This window comes from Hipposideros armiger, unplaced genomic scaffold (assembly GCF_001890085.2).
Source record: "Hipposideros armiger isolate ML-2016 unplaced genomic scaffold, ASM189008v1 scaffold_454, whole genome shotgun sequence".
Taxonomy (NCBI): domain Eukaryota; kingdom Metazoa; phylum Chordata; class Mammalia; order Chiroptera; family Hipposideridae; genus Hipposideros; species Hipposideros armiger.
The window spans coordinates 1,046,646-1,061,980 of NW_017731804.1; the positions used below are offsets into that span (position 1 = coordinate 1,046,646).

Genomic DNA, 15,335 nt, shown 5'->3' on the forward strand with positions numbered 1-15,335 from the left:
GCCTGTTTATAATTTTGACCCCGTCCCAGTCACTGAGTTCCTTAAGAACCAGGAATGAGTCTTGTTCATCTTGGCAGCCCTATGGCCTAGCACTATTGAGGTCGCAGAAGTATTTGTTGATGGAATGAACCATGAAATAATAAATAAGCATAGCATTTAGAAAGTGAAAACTGCTACCTGCAATCATTTTCAACACTCCTCCCTTTCAGAGGAATCATTTCTCCACGTGGTCTACACTGATGGACGAAGTGGGCCAGCCATGCTGGTTGGAATGTCTCCCTCCTCCTGTGAGGCACGCAACCGACTGAATGTTTGTGTCCCCTCAAAGTCTGCTGAAACTCCAATCCCAGTGTGGTAGAATTGGGGGTGATTAGGTCATGAGGGTGGAGCACGGTGAAGGGGATTAGAGCCCTTAAAAAAAGAGGCCAGCTCGTGTTCTTTCTGCCATGTGAGGGACACAGCAACCCGGGAGAGGGCTGCCACCAGGACCAGCCACGCTGGCACCGTGATATCAGACTTCCAGCCTCCAGAACTGTGCGAAATAAATGTCATTCATATAAGCCACCCAGCCAGTACACTGTCACAGCAGCCCAAGGTGGCTGTGACAGAGCGGTTTCTAATACACCTCTTTGCTGCTCAGTAACAACCGTGGTTTCATTAAACGCCTGTGGAGATGTTACTCCCATTTAGTGGATGGAGCTCTGAGACTTAAATGGGCAGGTGATTTGTCAGGTGTCGTCTGCTGAGTCAGGGTCGGAGCTGATAGAAGTTAGGTGCCCTGATGCCTGGTGTGATTCTGTGTTGTTTCCAATGATGTGTCACCACTATGTCACTTGGGCAGAGTGGCAGTGTGGGAGAGAGGAGCGAGGCTGAGGGAGCGTGCACGCCTGTGGTCTCGAGAGCCAGGCACCGACGCTTGGCCTGTATTCCGGATGTCAGGTGGGGTCCGCTAGGATTCTGAGGCCATTTTGAGATAACGTGGACAAGCGTGCTCGGAGCGGTGGCAGGGCATCACAGATGTCTATATGCTGCGTCCACTTACCGGCTCCTGGCTGGTGCACAGCTGAGTGTTGGGAAGGGCACTCTGTGGGTGACGTGTGGAAATGGAGGGAGGAGTGAGGCGATGGTCAGTGAGGCCATTCATCCATGGAAGTGATGATGACATGGGCGGGACGGGAGGCTGTGGACATGGAGGAGAAGGCAGGAGTGCGGTGAGCACCACAGGGAGAATCCCAGGGCCTGCAAACAGGAAGGAGACCAGTCAAGAGCCCCACGCTGCAGGCCCGGATGACAGGGACCAGGGAGAACCCTGGAGGAGAGGGCACAGTCCTGCGAGGGAGGCGGTGCCCTTGATTTTCAGCTTGTTGAGTTTCACATTTTTATATTCATTAAGTTGCTAATGAAAAGGATTCAAAGTGGCTTATGAAAATATACAAAACAACAACCAAAATGAGGAAATCTAAACACAAGTTTGGCTGGACATCTTTTTGTGCATTCTCCGAGTCAGGCAGTGTCCTGGGTGCAGGTCGTTAAACAATGACAAACATGGTGACGTGGTCCCTCTGTCATGGACACAGGTGGCCTCGGACAAGTGAAGACAAGTGCGAGGCACAGAGGGCGCAGAGGAGCCTGGCGCGCTTAGGGAGCATGCGGACCAGGGGCCCGCCTGCAGTGTGGGGCCCGGAAGGGGCCCGATCAGCAGGAAGAGGAGGACTTGCCTGGGGTGTTTCTGGGGTGAGAGAGCGGCAGGTTTCCCCAGCTCAGCTCGTGGGAACTTCACTCTTCTGGTTGCTCAGGAAAACACCAATGGAGTCAGTCTTGACCTCTGTCTTCTCTTGTTCCCCGTGTCCAGTCTGTCAGAGACTGCCTGAAATCTGAGGACCTTCTACCACCCCCACTTTCACTTTTGGTGGCCACCATTAGGTCTGGTCTAGGGAGCTGCCATAACCTTGTGACTAGTCTCCGGGCTTCTGCTCTTAGCAGTGTCTTTGCAAGTGTGGGTTTTCCTGTTGAACGTGAGTCAATCGTGTCACTCCACTGAGCCAAACCTTCTCCAGTGGCTCCCACTCCCTCAAGGTCACCATCAAAGTCCTTTCAATGGCCTACGTGGCCTGACCATCGAGCCCCTGCCCCGTCCCCTACTGCTGTTCACTTTGTTCACCAGCGCAGGCTCCTCTCTCTGGCTGGGAGAACCCCTGCCTGGGGTGTCTAATTAGTGAGGGGTGTACTTTGGGGGGACCAGTGGGGTATACCCAACACCAGCCACAGGTACTGCTGGCATGTGAAGAACTCCAGCAGCTGATAGCCATTCGGGAGGCTGGAATAGGAAATACTTTATGCATGAGAGATAGTTATAAGCTGTAAAATCGACGGTGACCATCCTAGTGCACTTGTCTAATCATAAAGCAGAAACAACTGGAGATAGCCATACTTTGGAAGGTGAGTTGGCAGCCCACGACGTAGCTAATCACAGGTAGTTCCTGGGAGAACTTATGTTTTCCTTGGGATTCATTGTGAACGTGAGTTTTGGCAACTGCTGGACCATTTCCCGTGTTTTATTTTGCTGGATCAGTTTGTGGTCTCTGAGGCCTTACCCCTTCTCCCAGCAGTGGGAGGGTACAGTTGAGAATATGGCGGGTGGTGGAGGGAGGCCAAGACCAGTCTTACTTTCTTGCGAACACTCGGCCAGGACCTAATGGTGCTGCTAGGAAGAGCCAGTCCTGCTGGACACGTGTGAGGTGCCAGGTACAGTGCTAAATACTTTGCATAGCTCATCACACTTAATCCTCAGGAAACCTGATGACATAGATACCATTATTAGCTCCATTTCTACAGATTAGGAAACTGAAGCTTAGAAAGGTTAAGCAACTTGAAGGTCAGACAGCTGGGAATGACAGAGCTGAGCTCGAAACTCAGTTTTCTCTGAACCCCTGTGTAGAGTGGTACATTGATCCATCTTCACCCCTAATTATGACTGCATCCATTCAATCTTAAAGCACATAAGACAAGGGTTTTATTGCTTTCCACTGGTTTTGATTTTTATAAAGCAAGAAATAAGTAAACAACTAAGTAACAAATAAATACATAAATTAATGAAAGTAAAAAAATTAAAATACTTTTTACAAAACGTTTGAAGCTTGGTGTCAGGGAACAGGGGCCTTTTGGCGTTATCCTGGAAGACCTGTCAGGCCGGACTCTGCTGCGTACCGGAAGTGTGGGGTCTGAATCGGCTCCCACTGTCCCTTTGAAGAAGGCGGCACAGACCGAGCGCTCTGGCGGTTACCGGTGACTTGCCCTGAAACAGGAAGTGGACGACCCTGTCTGGTATCATTAGAACTGATCCTTGGCATGTCCTGTTAGCGTGTTGTTACTGGTTATCAGTCCCAGTGTATGCGGCACATTTATGGGCAGGCCTCTTAGTGGACATCCCCAGAGACCTGGGTGCTGCCCATGACACCTGGGACCACCAGCCTTTCCTCTGCCCAAGTGCATGTCTTGGAAGTGGGCCAGCCTGGGACCCATGTCATTGCACAGGAGCATGCACTGTGATCAGCGTACATAAAGGTTTTGTTCAAAGCGTTTTCAAAATAACATGCTTGTTGCGAACAGTTTTAATTCAAAATTGAGTCTTAAAGAAATGGCTTGCTTGGAAAATGACTGTAGGGCTGTGGAAATAGGGTGTAGCGTGGAACCTCCAGATGTCTTCTCATCATGGCAGAGGATAATAGTTACAGTGCACACCGGGGTAAACATTGGAGCTCATGGCCACAGGTGGCTGCCTGGCATTCGGGCGGCCCTAAAGCCCACCTGCTCCCCCAGGGTGGAGGGCATCAAGGTCTCCACGCAACACTTGGCCAGGCCCACCGGGACGGAAGCCCTGATGGATGCTATTTTTCAACCCAGTGCTTGTATTTCTGCAAAAATAGCTTTAGGGGAAGATTTCCAGTTGTTTAGGTGTTTGAAGATGAAGGTAAGTTCTCATTTGAGGGAATTCCAATTGCTGCAGTTTATTTGTTTAAAGAAAAATTGTTTTACAGTGATTCTGTATTTATATCTTGTCCTAGGAGACTTAAGGTCTTTAAAAATAACAGAACCCCTACTTTCCAACAGCAGTGGATATGTGGTCATCTATAACATGGTAGAATTGGAACATTGTTTCTATGCCTTTCGTAACTGATGGGCTTATCTTGATGGGCACTTTCTAAGGAAACATTCTTAAAATCAACACTTGGGCACTGACTTTCTTCAACTGACTATATAGAACTTATTAAAATCAGCAGATTTCCTCCCAATCACAATGGGTTTAAAAATAATTAATATCAAGTATCCTTCTGTGTGATGGTCATGATTACGACCATGATATAAATATATGAACTATACCCTCTGATAGAAAGCTGAGAGGTGGGAGGGCTGTACTGTCAGTAGAAAGACAGAAGATTCTTAAAAGCAACCAACTGGGAGAAAGAGCTGCTGGCCTGGAACCCAGCTTTACATTATGTCATCCAGGTGAATGCTGGGAGTGGAGTGGAGAGATCCTGGACTGTTTGAGTTTCCTGGTTCCTTATTCCCCTCTCGCTGTTTTGGATTTCCAGCGGAGACAATAAAACAAAGATTAGAAGACCTGGAGAGAGAGCAGAGCAACCTGCACTTCCAGCTTCCGTCCAGGCAGCCGGCCCTTGGCGGCCTCCTGCAGCACCTGCGGGCCCAGGTGGAGGCCGCCCTGCTCAGGGCCGCCCAGCAGTGAGTATTCGGTGGGGTGGCCCCAGCGTCCTGTCCCGGCCTCATCCTCTCTCTCAGCTCCTGCGAGTGAAGCGCTGTGAGGGGTTTAGCTGGAGAGGCCCTCAGCTGCTTGTTTTTGGGAAGTGCCCTTTGTGGGTTGTGCAGGTGGGGGTTCCTTCCCAAGTGAGGGACGGGTGTGGGTCACACTTTCCTAAGAAGACCTTCCTGCTAATTGACAAGGAGGGACCCCTCCAATAGCACAGCTGGGGCCTGGGTGTTAAGCTTCCGAGGAGCCAGCCTGTGAGGAGGTGGGGGTGGGTTTCTCTGTCAGGGGCAGTTGGGTCTTGTGTCATCCTTAGCCTGTCAGATCCACAGCCGGTCCCCTCTGAATGAGGGACGGAAACACATCCTCCTCCCGACTCCACCTCCAGCTCCTCAGCCGTGTCTGCTGTGTCTGTATAGATACAGAGCAATGGCCATTTCTAACCCAGTGGCTGCACGCTTGAGTCCCCTGGAGAGTTTTAAAATGTCGAGCTTGCACCCCAGGCTGACTAGGTCAGGCTCTCTGGCTGGGCGTGGGTCCCAGGCACGGGCACGTTTTGAAAAGCCCGAGAGCCGCTGCTCTCGTCCACCCGCTCGTGTCCTCTCCCTGGGGAAGCCTCCAGAGGGAACCTGTTTGTGATGAGTGCTGTTCGCCTAATCACAACCCAGGCCTGTTCCCACTTAGGCATAAACATGGCCACAGCAATTACACTTTATTTCCAGCTCCCAGGCGGCCCTGCCAATCACCAGACCGCCTGACTCCTCCTAGTAGGTGGACACCGCCTCATACGCTCAGTTTATCGTGGTGTCTCCCTGCATCTCAGCGGCCAAGCCCGTTGTTGTCATGTGGGCGTGTCCTGCAGCTTTGCTGGGACGGGGGCCTGGCCTGGTCATGCGCCTTATACATGTTTGCTGAGTGGCTTTGACGTGGTCTCCTTAGGGAGCAGGGCCATCCCGCCACCCCGCTTCTCTTCTTTTTTCATAGGACGTCCAGGTATCACCTGTTTCCTCTCCCTTTCTCACATGGGGCCCTTCCCAACTTGATTTTTTGCCTTTTTTTCAGTTGTTCTTTGGGGTTGGTTCTTGTCCTCCACTTCAATCTCGGGCCATTTTGAGCATCTGCTGTGTTGTGTTCCTGTTTTCTCTACAAACACTGCATAGCTGTTATTAAGTGCTTTTCATAGTAACTCAATTTTTAAAAAATTTGCATTGCAGTAAAGTGTACATAACATAAAATTTACCATTTCAATCATTTTAGGTGCACAGCTCTGTGGCATTAAATGCATCCACATTGTCATGCAGCCGTCCCCACTGCCCGTCCCCAGAACGTTCTCATCTTCCCAAAGCGAAACCCTGTCCCCATGACTCAGCACAGTGTCCTTGAGGTCCATCCACGTTGTAGCCAGTGTCAGAATGTCCTTCCCTCTTAAGGCTGAGTGACGTCCCAGTGTGTGGATGGACCACACTGTTGTCCCTAGTGAACAGGAAGTAACTTACTTAGTCCCCAGGACAATGTAGGGTATACCGTTTCATATGTTGATATCTTGTCTACATGGAGAGCTATACCACCACCATCTATACCTATGTTTGTATTTAAAGGTGTGGAAACAGGGCCCAGGAGAGGCAGACCACACAGCAGTGGGGCCTGAACTAGAGCACAGACCCGCCAGTCTGGCTCCAGTCCCGGCTTGGAACAAGCACACTGCACTGCCTCTCTGAGTCTGAACTGGCAGAGACTTTTCAATTATTGTCTATTTAGCCTACATGCGATTTGGCTGAAAAGTGATGCTTTTGTTATGGTCTTGGCTGAGTGTCTCATAGTACACGATACACTAAAATAAAGGCAGTATCGTCATGCGTTCTCACTCAGGTTACATCATGTGACATTTCTTATATTGACTGTGACTTGTAAAGATAGCAGTTCCATCGGAGGCAACATAATATGTCCCCATAGAAGCAGAGGCTTAATTAACTGCTTGTGAAGCCTGTAAACCGCTGGCTCACTTGTGAACTCTCACCTTCTCTCCTTCCTTCGCAGGAGTTACCTGTACGTTGGGCTTGGCTCTGATTCACTTTTTGAGCCCTCCATGATCTGATTTCTCTCCCTCACTACCGATGTCAGTGATAGTTTTCTAGTTTAAATTTAAAAGGCATTTTACTGTGCTCTATATCTCTGCATTGTCCAGAACTTGGAATCAATCACACTCACTCCTAAAACTGTCTCTCCCCTTGGCTTTCGTGATTCACCCGTTCCTGGGTGTCTTGCTGCCTGGCTGGGTCTGCTTCTCTGTCTCTTCTGAGCTCCTGTTCCTCTCCCTGGGTCCCTAATACTGACAATCCTCTGCTTTGGTTCCAGCCTGGCCTCTCTTCTCACGTCATATGCCCTTTCTGGGTGACCTCTAACACGCCTGTGCTCCGGGTGCCATTAATGTACTCACTTCCCTCAAATTTATGTCTCCACCACGATCTCTCTCCAGAGTGCCAACCTATAATTCAGCTCTCTGTCGAACAGCTCCCTGATCTATTACTGTTCACTATCTTTTTAGCCTAAAAATTGACTATCTTTTAAAACTACTTATTAAACTTTAATTTTTACACACTTCACTCCCCTCATCAGAAAACAAGAGACTTGAATTAGACCCCCATTTTCTAAACTCCAGTTATTTAGGTATTATCTTGGCTTTTCTTTTGCAAAATCCACCTGTTCTATTATTAACACAATTAGAAAATGACTCAAAATCAAGTTCTTTCCTACATTTTTCTAGTGCATATTAACAATTTCCTAGTTGTTAATTTTTAAAAAGTTGGCTTTCAACGTGCCAACTGCCCCCCAACCTGTGACATTTGTCATCATCAGGATTGTCTGGACTCCCCTAAACCAGGGACTGTGGCTGCAGTTCTCACAGTGGCCACCAGGAGGACACGGTGCCAGGCTGGAGCTCACAGAGCCCAGAGCCGGACAGACGGGTTTCTCCCCGGCCAGGGGCTCCTCCGAGTCAAGGGGGAATAGAACGCTTTCCAGTGAGCTGCACATTTCCTGTAGAAATAGACTGGTTGTGTCAACGTGGTAAATTTCAGTACTAATTAATAACACAAACAAGTGCCTCCTGACCTTTTGGGATCAAGTACTTATTTCTTTGCGAATCTGGTGAAAGCTGCAGCCTTCTTCCATCACCAGCCACTTGAGTACACGCGTGCAGGTGGCTGCGTGCTGATTCAGGACATGGTCAGGTGCGCTCAGCCTTCAGGGGGCCTTTGGATCTCTGGGAGAAAATTCGGTTTAGAATAAGATTTAAGGAGATGTAAACACCCAAGGACAAGCAGGTACTCCAATTTAAATTTTTACTGTCAGTTTGTTTGTAATAACCCCTGTTTAATTCAACTTTTAAAAAAGCACAGTTTAGTTCTCTGAGCCTTGTGTAGGATGCCGCCAGAATCACACTCGGTTTGTTCGGGTCCTTCCGGCAGCCCAGCGGTTTCCAGCTGCTGCCTTTGTGGGTTAACCCAGCTCCCCTAATAGCAGATACGGGTACTCAGATGGCGCAGCACCCTATCCCACACGACTCAGTAATATACCTGGGTCCCTGGGGTCCTCTGTCAGTGGGTTACAGACACAGACTGGTTTTACTCCAGGTTCTGTTGGCTGCTGAATGTGTCTTTCCCGTTTCAATATGGTATCTTGGGCAGATAACACAAACGTCTGGGATGTTTTCAGTTGCTGATGATCACCCATCCAGTCCAGCTCAAAGCTTTTCCTGTCCAGTGTCTGTAATCTGCTCCTTGTTGGTCTCAGCTGCCTCCCTGGCTCCCAGGGGCTGGGATTCCCTTGTCAGAGGTGTTGACACACTTCTCTCTCTTGTGACACTTGTGTGGGCTCCCCAGTGGGCACCGCAGGGCTCCCACTGCCCAGACCCTGAGGCAAAAGCAGTCTCCTCACCCTACCCGGACAGCCAGCATTTTCACACATCACTTAGCCTCTTCCTGTGGGGTCCCCCTGCCCAACGCACACTTGTTGTGAAGATAGCTTTTGTGAAGGTCACTGGACTCACGGGAAACTCACGTATATTTGTCACAGTGAATGGTGGGCATTCAGGCCACTCCATTCCAGACCGTCTGTGCTCTTTATGGCACTCCAGTTCCTTTATCCAGAGTGTTCCAGTGGGATTGGCGCCAGGTGCCAAGTGGTGATCAGCCCAATAACGCACCATTTATTGACCTTTCCTCCTCCACACTCCCTCACTCTTAGTTTTGTGGGAACCACTTCTCCAAATAACAGCCCAAAGTCAGATCCTTGCCTCAGACTTTGTCGTTAAGGGAACCCAACCTGAGGCACGTGGCCATGTTGGGGAGTCAGATGTCAGGCTACCTCCCGGCAGAGCACTCCCCGTCTTTATGAGCGAGGGTAGTGGATTTCCTGATTTTCATTTGGTTTAGTGGACAGGTATTCCCTCTTTGCCCCCGATGTGGGACTGTGGGGAGGGGCAGAAAAAGCATCTCTCATGGAGACGACCTTTCCTGCACGGCCAGTGGCTGTACCCTGAGACTGGCAGTTGATCGTGGTGGCATGGCTTGTGCAGCTCCTGGGGTACACTGTAGGGGCACCCCACCCCACTGTGACAGGTTTAGAGTGGGGGACAGTCAGGCCTGTGTCCTTCTTCAGCTTCTATTTCTGGGGCAACCAGAAGGTTTCCCTTCAATATCCCGTCACAGCTGCGACCAGAAGAGAACAGAGAGGCATCTGCCCTTGCTGCAGTCAAAAGACAGCTCATTTTTCCTTCCTCCTAAGAGGAGAGCTTTGCTTACTTTCACACATATGTATACTTATTTCTCTGTGTTTCCCCATCGGACCTTTGCCAACATAATATGAGTATGTATGTGGAAATTGGTCATATTTACAAGCCAAATTGTGTGTCTGTGCACATGTGTGCAAAATGCCCTTTATCAAAGGCCTTTTTCCAATGGATACCTTAAAACATAAGTAAGCACAATATAACAGAGTTTAAAACAAAGGTACACAGTGGTTTCCAGTGGGGCTTTTCAGGCAGAGCCCTGGTTTGCCTGCCCAGGTACTTCCTGTCAGACCCTTCTTGCCCTATGGGAACAGAAGAGAGGAATGCTGGGTGGCTCGCGATGCCTCCGGGCTGAGTCGTTCTTCCTCTGTTCCCTTTGAAACATGTGATTCTTTATGTCATTTAATTGTCATGTTGGGACCATCGCCCCAGAGGATTCAATGAGCGACAATCAGCTCCATGTTCACAGATTGGAATGAAGAAACACTGCAGAAGACTAGAAATCAGTGTGCCAGGCACGTTTTATCAGAGATATAAAATGACACGGCCCCGTGCATGTGACGTAAAAATGGTCACTACTATCAGCATACCAGGATATGTTTCTGAGTCAGAGCTTGAGCTGAGGGCCAAATGGGCACCGGCGAGGCCTGAGTCCTGCTCCCAGGATACCCACTGCTGACGCCTGTCATCGCCTCAAGAAGAGAAGGGAGGAGGAAAAAAGGGGAAAAAGAAGGTGAAGTGAAGGGGATACCTCAGAGCTTGTTTTAGAATTATGGATTATAAACAGAAGTGTCCAGAGTCTTCCATATTATCCTCTTTGCTCAAATTCAACGGAAGTCTGTCCTGAAGCCAGCTATGTTCGGCATGGCGATTATAAACCCAAATCAATATTTGTGTGTTCCTTTTGCGTGGCGGTCACTTCTGTGAGTGGGGTAAGATGTATGAAACGATGATGGTCAGTGTCCTAAGGAGTATGACTTATTCCACTCTCCTTGCTTTTTTAGACCCAAATCACCCATACACAAAGGAAGAAGTATAAAATGACCTATATCGTGTCTGACACTTTTACAATATTCCATTGTGCTATCAGAGTGACCTCCATAATTTATGACACTGTTTGTTTTGGTACTTTGTTGGAGGAGGAAGCGATTTCTAGATTTGAAGCACTCTTCAGTGATTCCAGGACTGGTGCAACCACTTCTTCATCACCATCTTCCCAAAGATGGAGAGATGGAGACACGAAAGTCTGACTTAAATTGGGTGGAATGGTCATCAGTAGGGAGCAGTTAGCAAAGATGTTCAGAAGGTCACTCTCAGCTCTTATTGCCAGAAATAGTCCTGTCAACTGAGGTTTTCCTGACTGTCACACGAGAGCATTGGCCTCGATAATTTGGGTCCTTTCCTCGACTACAATTCTACGATTCCAGCCGTGGCACCAAATGCAATTTTTCTGGCACAATGAAGACTGGATTTCCTGTCTGGGAAAGGGACCCTGGCTGTTACACATACAACTGTATCAGTCACGGCTGTTGCTATGAGCCTTTCTGCACCATTGTCCTGACAGTGGGGTGTCTGGCCTCTCCACTGCCCTGCAGCAGATGCTTCCGAAGGTGGCCCTCAGCGAAAGGGACGGTCACTGGGGACGTGGGCACTGGCTGGGGAGGAGGTGGCAATGTGGGTTCATCACAGGCACAGACTCATGACCAGCTGGCTCAGGAGACGCCGACACCCAGATGGTGTTTCACTCTTTTCTCAATATCACTGAATTCACAGAAGTCACATGGTGAGTGCTCTCACTGGAACGATAAGTGTTCTGTGCAATTTGGGGCTCAACCATTTTCAGGGGGTGTAGGATCTTATTTCACAAGTGGGTTTTATCCTTCTTTAAGTGATCGGTAGAAAGGACAAAATTAGAAAGGCTAGGATTTTTCCAGCACTGGGCAGCCCCAGATGGGGGCCTGCGTGACACCTCAGGCCTGACCATGGGGGCCGAGACACCCCGAGTCCCCGCTGGCACCAAGTGCTGCTCCAACATCCACTTCCTGCTTTTAATTCTCGCCCCTGAGGGCTGTGCTCACTTTACACCCTGATCAGTTTCTAGCAGCTGACACTGGGGACTACACACTGAGAAGCATTAAATATAATGGGACAACTTTGTCAAAGGAAGAGGCAGCAGGGCTCGGGGGACTGAAGGTTTGGAAGATGGGAGCCTGTCCCTCGCTTCGTTACTGAGCTACAGTGTGTCTTGGGGCCCCCGCTCAGCGTCTGTGGGTGGCTTTCTACACCCGGAGTCTGAGAGACTGAGAGAGGAGTTTTGGTGAATCACAGGGGCTTTTCTTATGTATTAAGTAATGAATGTGATTAACCATAATGCGGGGAATTCCCAGTTGCCCACCTGTAGCTCCTCGTAGCGAATTTTTAATTCTGTGTTGATTTCCTTCAATAGCTCCCATCCCGACCCAGATGGTATCTGGTTAGGAAATTCAGGAAACTGAATATTTGCATAAGCAGTGCAAATTGGTAAATGAATTAGTGCAAAGAAGCGATCTGATGCAATAGAAAGGTGAATATAAATGACATCTGGATTTTCTAGGCCAGAGACTCATCAAATCATTCAACAAACATTTGCTGAGCCCCTGCTCGGTGCTGGTGCAACCAGAGATGGCTCAGTCTAGAGCGAGTGGCTGTGTGAACAGGCCAGGCTCGGGGGCCTGGACGAGGAAGTGCGTCCCATTCCTGCGATTTCAGTGTCGGGAGATGGTTCCATTCTAGAGACAGTCCTCTTATGAGCCATGCAGAGAGCCTCAGAAACATTCCTTCTTCCTCTTCCTGTACAGTATGACCCCGTGGAGGAGTGTCCACTGGACACCAGCATGGCTTTCGTTTTCCTGGTGCAAACACGAGACGCGAGGGACAGTAAACAGCAAGCTTCCTGTGGACAGAGGGGCCTGCATACAGTAGGTGCTCAGTGGCCCCCTGTTGAATGAACCTGCTCCCTGTGGTCAGCCATACAGGGAAGCCCTCATCCTCATCCTCATGCTTATTTTAAAAACCAGGACTGTATGGCTCAGAGAGGTTTGGGAAGGCCAACGACACACAGCCAGAAGAAGGAGGAGTTAGGGCTGAGCTGCGGTCGTCCGCCTGCGTGTGCTGGGCCCTCCTTGTCGTTCTCAGCTGCTCTGTGGAACATCGGGCAACGGATTTAACCAGTGTGTGTGTGGGTGGCATAAGGCGAGAGGCCAGGAGGAAACAGAAGTTCCCATCCTGCTGAGAGCTCATGGTGTCCGGAAGGGCTGGAACGTGGGGCCAGCCTCATGTGTGTCTGACTGCTCTTCTCGCTCTCTGTGTGACCAGAAGCAAGTCCCTGGATCTCCCAGACGCTGTCCTCGCTGACAAAACTGTAGTAATAGTCTCTTCCCTTTAGGTCTGCAACGAGAAGTGAGTGCAATGGAAATGACAGTGTCTGGTGCACAGTAAATTTCAGTTCATACTAGTTTATTTTACTATTGTCAGTTTAAACATCAGTATTGCTGTTACTATTATTTGTCCTTAAGCCCATGAAACAGAGAGTGACAGGCCTTAAAATAGATTTCTAATTTGCGTGGTATTTTACAGTAAGTAAATGCTTTTCAGGCTGATTCAGAGAAACCCAGGAATAAAAGCCAGGCTTTTTTTTAGCGTCTCTCTAACTTAGGAAAGCCAAGTGACATATTTCCTATCGTCAGTTCTAAAATGATGATATTAGGGCTGCTTCCCTGCAGAGCGTGGTTGGTTCACTTATTTTGTGAGTACCGCGTGATTGGCTGAGCATTTATGCAGTGCCTTGCGTTTTCCTGTTGGTGTGTTTGTCCCCCTGCTCTGTGCAGGACCCAGGTCTGCTTACAGCCGTGTTCCTGGGACCGAAGCACAGTCCATGGTACGTAGTAGGTGGGCTTAGTAGTGTTTTTCATTTTTCTGAATGAATGAATGAGTGAAATGGGTCAGGGTGAAAGGAGATGAACAGAGCACAGCACGTTATTAATTTTCTAAGAAATGTGGGTGCTGCGACCCCGAAGATGGACAAACTAGAAGGCGCTTCTGCTTCTGCGACTGTGGCCCCAAGGTCTGGCTGCATGTGGCAGCTGAGGTCTGACTGTGTGGCAGGAGGTCTGGGGCAGCAGGGGACAGGTTGAGTTCATACTCGAGACTGTCAGAAGCTCTAGATGCCCGCTTGTCTGCAGAGAAATGCCCTTGACCTTTAGTTAGCGTGTGAATGGGGTTTATTTCACATGCAGACACGTCTGTTTGTCCAAGGGCTACAACAGGTTGACTAGGTCAAAACATATAAGGAAATAGTGTGGCTCCTAAATGGGTGTGGTAGAAAACATTTCTATTGTAGCTATAAAGAAAATATATGCCCACTATAGAAAACTTCAGAAATAAAGGAGTGGCCAAAAGAAGTTACCCCACTGCCCAGAGATAAGAACTGGTAACATTTGGGTGGATATTTGCCTATCTTCTACTTTATATGGATGTTGTTTTTATAAGTTTGTTCATAACCTAATATTACCATAATACCTGCTTTAAAAATAGCAGCATGTGGTGACCATCCTCCGTGTGTTCATAGCTCCTGTGTCCCAGCGTTGGTGGCTGCGCCGCCCTCCCCGGTGGCTGTGCCCTGGCCGCTCCAGTCCTCACTCGGGGGACCACAGTCGCAGTGTTTTCAGGTTTTGGTTGTTAAGAAAAAATTGTGGGATTTTTGTAGCTAATGTTTGTGCATGTCTATGAGTCTTTATATACAGTGAATTCTTAGACGTGGGAATATGAGATCCAAAGCTGTACTATATTTTAAGTCTAAGTTATTCCCTATGCTCACCAAGGTTAGGAAAACTTTGGCCAGTGTGTTAGTTGAAAAATGATATTTTGTGTTGCTTGAATTTGCACTTAAAACTATTTTTGATGATAAAAGGGTTACAGATTAACCCTTTGTCATTCCTCTTTTGAATTTTTAATAGACATGCTCATCTCTTTTCTTGACTTGATAGAACTCTTGACATTAGCAATATTTCCCCTTATTTTGCCACGTCGGTGTCAGCACTTCCCCCAACTTGTCATTTGCCTTTTAGTTTCAGTTCTGGAGCTTTCTGAGATATAGTTTCCTTGAATGGCTGGCATAGGTTTGCTTTGGGGTAAGTTTTTTTTTTTTCCCTGACCAGCTGCATTGAGTTAGAAATCGAATACTTGAGGGTGAATTTGTCATCTTTGGGTGATGAGTATATGCAAGGCAGCTCACCTGAGAGGCAGTTTACCTGCTCTGAGCTCCAGCCTACACTGCATTTTCACCAGCATGGCTTTAACCAAACATGCCAACTCCTGCACAAGTCAGAGAGGGAGCCAAACAGATTTTAAGTCGTTTTGACAGTCTTTGTGCAAAACCTTTCTGAGAAGCTCTGACTCCAGTGTCTGCATGTTGGTCACACCCCTTATTAGTCAAGATCGGCCCTGGATAGTGAACATAAAAAAATCATTAAGGAGATGTTTTGCGCTCTTTGTTTTCTTATTCAGCCTTTAAAATCTGGTGTGTGTTTGCACTCTCAGCACATGCAGTCCCCTGGGGTGAGGGGCCCCAGAACTGGACAGTATAGGTCCAATCGTGTAAGCTAGCTCTGTGGACAAGCAGAAGCCACAACAGATGGCGATTAAAGCAGAGTCTTACATTAGGGACCTCACCCCTGTGATCAACTGGGGGCCACTTGGGAAGTTTCTTACTCTTGACATTCTTGTAGATGTGAGGGTTTCAGCTTC

General features: G+C 48.6%; 1 protein-coding gene across 1 annotated transcript in view; it reads left to right on the top strand.

Annotated features, from left to right (window-relative positions):
- Positions 1–15,335, top strand: part of DISC1 (DISC1 scaffold protein) — a 280,109-nt gene that overhangs the window by 58,569 nt on the left and 206,205 nt on the right. Inside the window, exon 4 of the mRNA XM_019665835.1 lies at positions 4,593–4,740. Within this exon, the coding sequence (XP_019521380.1) occupies positions 4,593–4,740 (148 nt within the window). The remainder of the gene's footprint in view (positions 1–4,592; positions 4,741–15,335) is intronic.